Consider the following 10,452-nt stretch of genomic DNA (forward strand, 5'->3'; position numbering starts at 1 on the left):
ATTTTTAGTAGAGACAGGGTTTCACCATGTTGGCAAGGCTGGCCTTGAACTCTTGACCCCGTGATCCGCCCACCTCTGCCTCCCAAAGTGCTGGGATTACAGGCATGACCAACCATGCCTGGCCCCAAAATTATTTCTATTCGTAGGTGGCATGATCATAAATATAGAAAATCCCAAAGAATTCACAAGAAAGCTACTAAAGCTAATAAATGAATTCAGCAAAGTTTCAGGGTACAAAATCAACACAAAAAAAGCAGTTGTGTTTCTATACACCAGCAATGAACAATCTGAAAAGGAAAAGCAATTCCATTTACAATGGCATCTAAAACAATACTTACGAATAAATCTAACAAAGGTGGTGAAAGACTGGCACAATGAATACTATAAAGTATTGCTTAAAGAAATTAAAGAAGACCTGAATGAATGGAAAGACATCCTATATTCATGGACAGGAAGACTCATCATTAAGATGTCAGTACTACTCAAAGTAATCTACAGATTCTGCATAATCCCTATCAAAATTCCAACAGCATTTTCATATGAAATTGCAAGGGGCCCCAAACAGCCAAAACAATCCTGAAGAAGGAGAAGGAGAAGGGGAAGGAGAAGAATAAAAGGGAGAAGGAGAAGAAGAAAATTGGAGGACTCACACTTCCTGACTTTGAAGTTACTACAAGTCTATAGTAATTAAAACAGTGTGGTTCTGGCATAGGGACAGACATATAGACTGATGGCTTAGAATAGAAAGCCCAGAAATAAGGGATTTTTGACAAGGGTGCTAAGACCATTCAATGGAGAAGGGACAGTCTTTTCAACAAATGCTTCTGGGAAAATTGGAAATTTACATGCAAAGGATGAAACTGCACCCTTACCTAATACTGTATAGAAAAATTAACTCAGGATCAAACACCTTAACTTGAGAGCTAAACTGTAAAACCCTTAGAAGAAAACAGTAGAGAAAATCTTCATGATATTGAATTTGGCAGTGATTTCATGGATATGACAACAAAAGTATAGGCAATCAGAGCAAAAATAGACAACCTAACCTTCGTCAAAATTAAGAACTTTTGTGCATCAAAGGATAATATCAAGAAAGCGAAAAGACAGCTTAGAGAATGGGAGAAAATAGTTGCACATCATGTATCTGATAAGGGATTAATATGCAGAATACATAAAGAACTTTGAAAACTCAACAACAAAAAACAACCCAATTCAAGGATGGGCGAAAGACTCGAATAGACATTTCTCCAAAGAAGATATACAAATGGCCAAGAAGCATATGACAAGATGCTCAACATCATTAGTCATTAGGGAAACGCAAATCAAAAGCACTGTGAGGTACCACTTCACATCTACTACGAGGTGTATAATAAAAAAAACTCAGAAAATAATGAATATTGGCAAAGGATGTGGAGCAACTGGAACCCTTGTGCAGGACTGATGGGAATGTAAAATAGTGCAGCTGCTGTGGGAAATGGTCTGGCAGTTCCGCAAAAGCTTAAACGGAACTACCATATGATCCAGCAACTCCACTTTTGGGTGTTTTGTTTGTTTGTTTGAGACGGAGTTTCACTCTTGTTGCCCAGGCTAGAGTGCAATGGCGTGATGTCCACTTACTGCAACCTACGCCTCCCGGGTTCAGGTGATTCACCTGCCTCAGCCTCCTGAGTAGCTGAGATTACAGGTCCGTGTCACTATGCCCAGCTAATTTTTGGGTTTTTAGTAGAGACAGGGTTTCGCCATGTTAGCCAGGCTGGTCGCGAACTCCTGACCTCGGGTGATCCACCCGCCTCGGCCTCCCAAAGTGCTGGGATTATAGGTGTGAGCCACTCTGCCCTGCCCACTTTTGGGTTTATATTCAAAAGAACTGAAGGCAGGGCCTTACTGATACTTATATGCCAATGTTCACAGTAGCCTTATTTATCATAGCTAAAAGGTAGAAGCGACCTAGGTGTTGACGAATGGATACATAAAGTGTGGTCTATCCATACAAGGGAATTCAGCCATAAAAAGGGGGAAATTCTGACATGCTGCATCATGGATGAATCTTGATGACATGCTAAGTGAAATAAGCCAGTCACAAAAGGGCAAATACGATAATGATTCTTCTTAGACAAGGAATCCAGCATAGCCAAATTCAGAGACAGAAGGTAGAATGGTGGTTGCCAGAGGCTGGAGGGTGGGGAGAAAGTAATTATTTAATGGGTAATGGAGTTTTTGTTGGGGATGATGAAAAAGTTTGGGGTATAGAGAGTGGTTATGGTGACAGAAGATTGTGAATGTATTTAATGTAACTTAATTGTATACTTACAAATTGTTAAAATGATATTATGTTGTATATATTTTATCACAAGTTAAAAAAACCAACAATGACATGTTTCTTTCTGTCCCTTAATATAGTAGGATATCTTTGCTTTTCTGTTTCCATGGCAAATAATACTTCTCTGAACTGCTTGCAACCTTCAGGACATCCTTTTAGTTTCTGTAGCGGTAAAACTGAACACTGTCAAATGTAAAACTCGCTTTGATTCGCAGCTCTGTTCTTATCAAGCCCACATTATATTGATTCCTGGTGTCAGCCCAATGTGATAACTTCAAGCTAAATATCCCCTCAGCAAAATCATTTGAGCATGGATACTTAACATTTCATTTACTGGCTGGGGGTGGTGGCTCATACCTGTAATCTCAGTGCTTTGGGAGGCCGAGGCAGGTGGATCACCTGGGGTCAGGAGTTCGAGACCAGCCTAGCCAACATGGTGAAACCCTGTCTGTACTAAAAATACAAAAATTAGCCAGGCTTGGTGGCGCGTGACTGTAGTCCCAGCTACTTGGGGCGCTGAGGCAGGAGAATCACTTGAACTCGGGAAGGGGAGGTTGCAGTGAGCCAAGATCAAGTCATGGCACTCTAGCCTGGGTGACAGAGTGAGACCCAGTCTCAAAAAAAAAAGATTTTACTTATTGGCAACAACAGGGTCTTTGATTTGCAGGCTTTATTTCCCAGCACTCCAAAAATGTTCAATGTACTAAATCTATAAGCTTGCTTTAAAAGACCAGGTATTTGTCAATGAAGTCCTTTGCACTATAAACTCATGGTATAGGCTATATCTATCTAAAATGTGCATTATTTATTTATTTATTTTATTTTATTTTTGAGACGGAGTTTCTCTCTTGTTGCCCAGGCTGGAGTGCAATGGTGCAATCTTGGCTCACTGCAACCTCCGCCTTCCGGGTTCAAGTGATTCTCCTGCCTCAGCCTCCTGAGTAGCTGGGATCACAGGCGTGCGCCACCACACCTGGCTGATTTTGTATTCTTAGTAGAGATGGGGTTTCTCCATGTTGGTCAGGCTGGTCTCGAACTCCTGTCCTCTGGTGATCCACCCACCTCAGTCTCCCAAAAATGCTGGGATTACAGGCGTGAGCCACAGCGTCTGGCCCATTTATTTATGTTTTAAAGAGATAGGGTCTTGCTATGTTGTCCAGACTGGAGTGCAGTGGCACAATCTCAGCTCACTGCAGCCTCAGCCTCCCAGGCTCAGGCAATCCTCCTTCCTTAGCCTCCCCAGTAGCTGGGATTACAGGTGCCCGCCACCATACCTGGCTAATTTTTTGTATTTTTAGTGGAGACGGGGTTTGGCCTTGTTGTCCAGGCTGGTCTCAAACTCCTGCCCTCAAGTGATTCACCCGCCTTGGCCTCCCAATGTGCTGGGATTACAGGCATGAGCCACTGTGCCCGGCCCATTTTAACATCTTTTCTATGGTCAGAAATGATAATAGCCATCTTGTAGGCACATGTTTAAGGAAGATATCTCTTTCCATTTCGCTAATTGAAAATCTTGGCTGGGCACGGTGGTTCATGCCTGTAATGCCAGCAATTTGGGAGGCTGAGGTGGGCAGATTGCCTGAGCCCAGGAGTTTGAGACCAGCCTGGGTAACATGCCAAAACCCCGTCTCTACTAAAAATACAAAAAATTAGTGGGATATGGTGATGTGTGCCTGTAGTCCCGGCTATTCAGGAGGCCAAGGCAGGAGAATCACTGGAGCCTGAGAAGCGGAGGTTGTAGTGAGCTGAGAGCACACCACTGCACTCCAGCCTGGGTGACAGAATAAAACCCTGTCTTATAGAAAGAAAAAAAATCTCATTAAGTGCTTCTGTACATTTTGAGGAAGGCGAAAAGTGGCCCCAAACTTTTATTATGAAAGACCCAACATTATAGGTAAGAAAACCACACTCCCTTTTTAGGAGTTTTGTGTACAAAGCGTGCAGGCCCTTTGGCATTGCATTTGCTTTGGTAAGAAATTTACGGAAGGAATGGAATTTGCCAAAATTTACAATGGCACTGTGTGCTGAATATGGAGATACATGAGCAAAATCTAGTTTGCATTTAGATGAGGACCAACATGCTTTGGTTTTCTGCAGTTTTATTAAAATCTTCATAGAAATCCAGAAGACTAAAAACTCCAACTTAATTTTTTTAGAGACAGGGTCTCACCACGTCACTCAGGCTGGAGTGCAGTGGCGCGATCATAGCTCACTGCAGCTTCAAACTCCTGGGCTCAGGTAATCCTCTTGCCTCAGCCTTCTGAGTAGCTGGGACTACAGGTGTGCACCACCACACCCAGCTAATTAAAAAAAATTATTATTATTATTATTTTGAGACAGAGTCTTTCTCTGTCACCCAGGCTGGAGTGCAATGGTGCAATCTCGGCTTACTGCAACCTGTGCCTCCCAGGTTCAAGCGATTCTCCTGCCTCAGCCTCCTGAGTAGCTGGGATTATGGGCATGCAGCACCACACCTGGCTAATTTTTGTATTCTTAGTAGAGACAGGGTTTTGTCATGTTGGCCAGGCGAATCTCAAACTCCTGACCTCAGGTGATCCACATGCCTTGGCCTCCAAAAGTGCTGGGATTGCAGGTGTGAGCCACCATACCCGGCCTAACAAATTTTTTTTTTTATTCTGCAGACACAAGGTCTCGCTATATTGCCCAGGCTGGTCTTGAATTCCTGGGCTGAAGCCATCCTCCCGCATATGCCTCTCAAAGTGCTGGGATTACAGGTGTGAGCCACCATGCCCAGCTTGAAACTAACTTTCAAATTAAAGTAGCTAAGAGCAAGGAGGACATTTTTTGTTGCCACGATTTTGCAAATCACTTGCTATACTGTAGGAAGTATGCTTATTGGCAAGATCTGACCGCTGTACTCAGTATGAAGCCAACACATCTATTACCAAAAAAAAGCCAACACATCTATTACAAAAATGTCCCCTTTGTTTTCCCATAGGACATTTAGTTGCAACTGCTGAATCAAGAAATGTAACATACTCAGCCTATGCGTTTTTTTATTGCTGCTATAATAAGTTACCAGACTGTACTGTTTAAACATTAAACAACACAAATTTAATATCTTACAATTCTGTAAGACAGAAGTCTGACAAGCTCTCGCTGGGCTAACATCCAGGTATCAACAGGACTGCATTCCTTTTGGGAACTATTATTATTATTATTATTATTATTGTTATTTTTTGAGATGGAGTCTCGCTCTGTTGCCCAGGCTGGAGTGCAGTGGCCGGATCTCAGCTCACTGCAAGCTCCGCCTCCCGGGTTCACGCCATTCTCCTGCCTCAGCCTCCCATGTAGCTTGGACTACAGGCGCCTGCCACCTCGCCTGGCTAGTTTTTTGTATTTTTTAGTAGAGACGGGGTTTCACCGTTTTAGCCCGGATGGTCTCGATCTCCTGACCTCGTGATCCGCCCGTATCGGCCTCCCAAAGTGCTGGGATTACAGGCTTGAGCCACCGCGCCTGGCCTCGGGAACTATTATTAACTAAAGTCCATGGTTTACATCGTTTCATGCTTTGTGTTGTATAGTTCTACGGGTTTTGCCAAATGTATATCATATACCCACCAATACAGTGTCATACAGAATAGTTTTTTTTTTTTTTTGAGACAGTCTCACTCTATTGCCCAGGCTTGAGTGTAGTGGCACGATCTTGGCTCACTGCAACCTCTGTCTCCTGGGTTCAAGCAATTCTCCTGTCTTGGCCTCCCAAGTAGCTGGGACTACAGGTGTACGCCACCATACCCAGCTATTTTTGTATTTTTAGTAGAGACGGGGTTTCACCATTATTGGTCAGGTTGGTCTTGAACTTCTTCCACCTTGGCTTCTCAAAGTGGTGGGATTACAAGCATGAGCCACTGCGCCTGGCCATACAGAATAGTTTTACTATTCATCCCTCCTCCTCTTTCCCATAATCCTGGGCAACCACTGATGTATTTACTTTAGTTTTGCCTTTTCCAGAATGTCATGTGGTTGGAATTATACTCTGTAGCCTCTTCAGGTTGGCTTCTACGGCTTAACAATGTGCATTGAAGGCTCCTCTGTCTTTTTGTGCCTTGACAGCCCATGTCTTTTGATTGTTGAATGATATTCCTTTGTATGGATGTACCACAGCCTGTTTTGTGACCATTGCTTTGCTATTTGTTTTAGGATAGGACCATGAGACTGTGGAATATTGAAGAAATTGACCAAATTCCTTTGGTAATCAAGTACAAAAAGGCTATGGGCTTAAAGGTGAAACAGGTTGGTATTGGGTAAAATTAAGCCCAGTGAAGGCTTTCATTAGTTCCCTCTATAAATTAATTTATCATTTAAATGAACTTTGGGCACCTGGAGATGCAACCATGAACAAACGGACTGACATTTTTGCCCCGGGGGAGCTTAAATTCTAAAAGAGAGGAAACAAAGAGGAAAGACACAAGAAAAATGTGTAGTAAGTTGCATGGTGATAAGTAATTGACAGAAAAATACACAAGAAACGGGAATAGGAGTGCTGGAGCTTGCCAGATTTTACAGGGTGGTCAGGATAAGTCTCATTGAGAGGTGACCGCTGTGTCGACTTGAAGGTGGTGAGGGGATGAGCCATGTAGATATTTAGAGGAAAGAACTTCCAGCTAGATGCAGTGGCTCACGCCTGTATTCCCAACATTTTGGGGGGCTGAAGCAGGCAGATTACCTGAGGTAGGAGTTTAAGACTAGCCAGGACAACATGGTGAAGCCCCATCTCTACTAAAAATACAAACAAATTAGCCAGGCGTAGTGGTGCAGGCCTGTAATTTCAGCTACTCGGGAGGCTAAGGCAGGATAATCCCTTGAACCTGGGACTGGGAGATGGAAGTTGCAGTGAGTCGAGATTTCGCCACTGCACTCCAGCCTGGGCGACAGAGCGAGACTCTGTCTCAAAAAAAAAAAAAAAAAAAAAGAAAGAAAGAAATTCCCAGCAAAGAGAACAGCCAATGCAGAGCCTAAGAGGCAGGAGCCAGCCTGGTATGTCGGAGGGATGGAGTGAGGGGGCGTGGAGGGGATGAAGCCTGCAGGAGCACTGGTCAGTGGAGGAATGGCCAGGTACACAGCTGGGCACTGCGTGAGCCTCCTACCCTGGGTAGGTCCCCAGTGCCCCACTTCCCATGCAAGAGGCTCAGGTGCCCGTGCTTCTCTAGTGCAAGAGCTTGGTGGTCGGGCCAGCATATTTTCTGCTTCACCAGGCCCAGCCCGGGCTGGCCACAGAGGCTGTCCCTGGGCAGTGGAGGCAACTCCCCGCTGGAGCCTCTCTGTGCACACACTTGGCTGCTGCCTTGGAGTGTGGGCTGGACCCACTTGAGTCCTTTCCTGGGAATCCTGGAGCCACCTAGAGCTGACCTCCTCTCAGGTTTGGCTGGGAGCCATGGCTTCTGGGAATGGCTAATTTGGGAGCCGCACAGCAAGGCAGGAGTATGAGGGGTGGGACTCAAACGGGCCTTGTCCCTGTGGCCGTGTTGGCCATGAAACCCTGAAAGCTGACTTGCTACAGAGCAGTGATGGCCCTTGTCTTTCACTGGCCACCTAGGGCAGGGCCTGGGAGCGGCCTCCTCCGTGAGCCCTGCTGTTCTGGGGTTGGACCGTGGGATGTAGGAATGTAGGATAAGGTAGGTAAAGGATCAAATTTCTTTTTTCTTTTTTCTTTTTCTCTATTTCTTTTTCGAGAGGGAGTCTAGCTCTGTCACCCAGGCTGGAGTGCAGTCGCGCGATCTCGTCTCACTGCAACCTCCGCCTCCCAGGTTCAAGCGATTCTCCTGACTCAGCCTCCTGAGTGGCTGGGACTACAGGCACCCACCACTACGCCCGGCTAATTGTTTTGTGTTTTTATTGGAGACGGGGGTTTCACCATGTTGGCCAGGCTGGTCTCAAACTCCCGAGCTCAAGTGATCCACCCACCTCAGCCTCTCAAAGTGCTGGGACTACAGGCGTGAGCTCTCCGAGCCCGAACTGGTATCTAATTTATTTCTTGAAAAAAAAAAGGAAAAGAAAGAGGCCTACCTGAGCTGAAGCAAGGATGAACCTGCTGCATTTGACTTGCTCTGAATCAATCAATGTGAGAAGCCTCAGAGGCCAGGCTGCCGCGAGGCCTGCCCCAGGTGGGGTTTACCCCTCTCTCCAGCAGGCCTCAGTGTCCTGGAGCGGGCAAGACAGCAAAGCCTAGGAGCTGGGAAAGCCAGGGCAGGGGCGCGCCACCTTGCAGGCTCTTCTCCAGGGGACCATGCATGGCGGGAACCCCTGAGGGGCCTCTGCCCATAGCCTGGGAGACCCCATCCCATGGGATTCTTGCTTGTTAGCGGGAAGCAGACGTGGTGGGTGAGTTGTGCCATTTGTTTCCAGTGTTCTCTGTGAGCTTTGGCCAGAAACAGGCTCAGGGACGCAGGAGGGCGCCTAGCACCTGCGTCAATCTACTTCACACCCCTGCTTTGTTCAGAAATCTTGCCTACTTTAGTCTCATGGTTCTGTAAAAGTTGGGTGTTCTCAGGATGTCAGGGAGTAATCCTCTCAGTCCCACAATTTTACTCTGCACAGAACAAGGGATGGGGCTGGACACCCACTCCCATCCTCCTCCTGATTGTCAAGGGGTTTGCCACGCATTTCCTCAGGACCCCCATGGCAGGAGACATGAGCTGGCAGGATCTGCTTAGCCATTGGTGGGGAAGAAGCCTGTGCTCATTCTCTCTCTGCAACTTCCGCCTTTGTGGGGTTAGAGATGCCAGAGAGGCGCTGTGTGCGCCCAGTGGCTCACGCCTGTAATCCCAGCACTTTGGGCAGCCGAGGTGGGTGGATCACTTGAGGCCAGGAGTTCGAGACCAGCCTGGCCAACATGGAGAAACCCCATCTCTACTAAAAATACAAAAATTAGCTGGATGTGGTGGTGCATGACTGTAATCCCAGCTACTCAGGTGGCTGAGGCAGGAAAAAAGCTTGAACCTGAGAGGCAGAGGTTGCAGTGAGCCAAGATGGCACCACTGCACTCCAGCCTGGGCAACAGAGTGAGACTCTGTCTCATAAAAAAACAAAAAACAAAAAAACACAAACAAAAAAGAGATTCCAGAGAGGGGAGCCCTTGCCTTGCCCCAACTCAAAGTAGTTGGATCAGGCGGGAGAATTCTAAGGGCGTGCCTGGATCCCCTCTGACCAGCACCTCCTTTCTGCTCTTTTAAAATATCCCATGTCAGTGCGAAAGATGTGACAGGCCTTTCTCCATCTTCAAGAGTGACACTTCTTCTGAAATGTTCACCCAATGCGTGTTCTGCCGGATAGATACAAGGGGCTTGCCAGCAGAGACTTCATCATCATCATCATCGGACAGGGAGAACTCGCCCCCGCTGCCCGGGGGAAGCGAGGATGATTGACAGCTGCAGCCCCCTTTGAGTGACTCCAGCACAGGCTTCCTAGCATGTAGGTTTTGGCGCTCTGCAGGGACTTTCTCTTGGGCCCCTCCCAGGCTCAGTAGGCCTGACAGATTGGGGCAGGACACAAGCCCTGGCTGGGCTCTCAGCACAGTGCCACCTCCTCAGCTTTCAGCTTGAAACTTTCGGTTTTCATGCAGAATAAATCTAATTCCTTTGGAAAACAAGTGTGCATGTGCATTTGTATGCCTTGGTGCTCATCCTGTTTGATACTTGGAACACTAGACTCACATTGTGGAGTCTGGAGTTGCCTGTAAGATGACCCGTGGGGGCTGGCACCAGCAGTTCTGGAGAGTTTGTCAAATGAGTATGACAAGATGTGGGGCCGCCTCTGTGGGCGTGATGGCAAGACACAATGGGTGCCTCCCTGGCTAATGCTCCCAGATGGCCACCTGCCCGGCGCAGAGGACCGTTTGATTAGGCAAGGGGGTGGCGGTGGCATTGCCATCACGGGATGTCACATGCTTTCTCCTCTAGACGTCTCAATTTCCAGAATGCCCATGCCTATGTGCAGCCCTCTTCCTGCTGCCACGGCAGTTTGCACAGTGTGCATCCGTCCATAAATAGGCTGAGATAGGAGCTTAGGTTCCTACTGCACACCATGCTGGGTGAACCTTTCTGTGCATGCTGCAGGGATGCTGGGTGGATGGGTTGGCAGTGTTCGACTTCGTAGTTGCCACAGGCTCT

At 46.8% G+C, this 10,452-nt stretch overlaps 1 protein-coding gene across 1 annotated transcript in view; it reads left to right on the forward strand.

The window, feature by feature from the left end:
• WDR88 (WD repeat domain 88) overlaps nucleotides 1-9,924 on the forward strand; it is a 46,520-nt gene extending 36,596 nt beyond the window's left edge. The window contains exons 10-11 of the mRNA XM_011948832.1: nucleotides 6,485-6,577; nucleotides 9,532-9,924. Coding sequence (XP_011804222.1) covers nucleotides 6,485-6,577; nucleotides 9,532-9,708 — 270 coding nt within the window. The 3' untranslated portion in view covers nucleotides 9,709-9,924. The remainder of the gene's footprint in view (nucleotides 1-6,484; nucleotides 6,578-9,531) is intronic.
• The last annotated feature ends 528 nt before the right edge of the window (nucleotides 9,925-10,452 follow it).

This window comes from Colobus angolensis, unplaced genomic scaffold (assembly GCF_000951035.1).
Source record: "Colobus angolensis palliatus isolate OR3802 unplaced genomic scaffold, Cang.pa_1.0 Scaffold107, whole genome shotgun sequence".
In the NCBI taxonomy this organism is placed as follows: Eukaryota; Metazoa; Chordata; class Mammalia; order Primates; family Cercopithecidae; genus Colobus; species Colobus angolensis.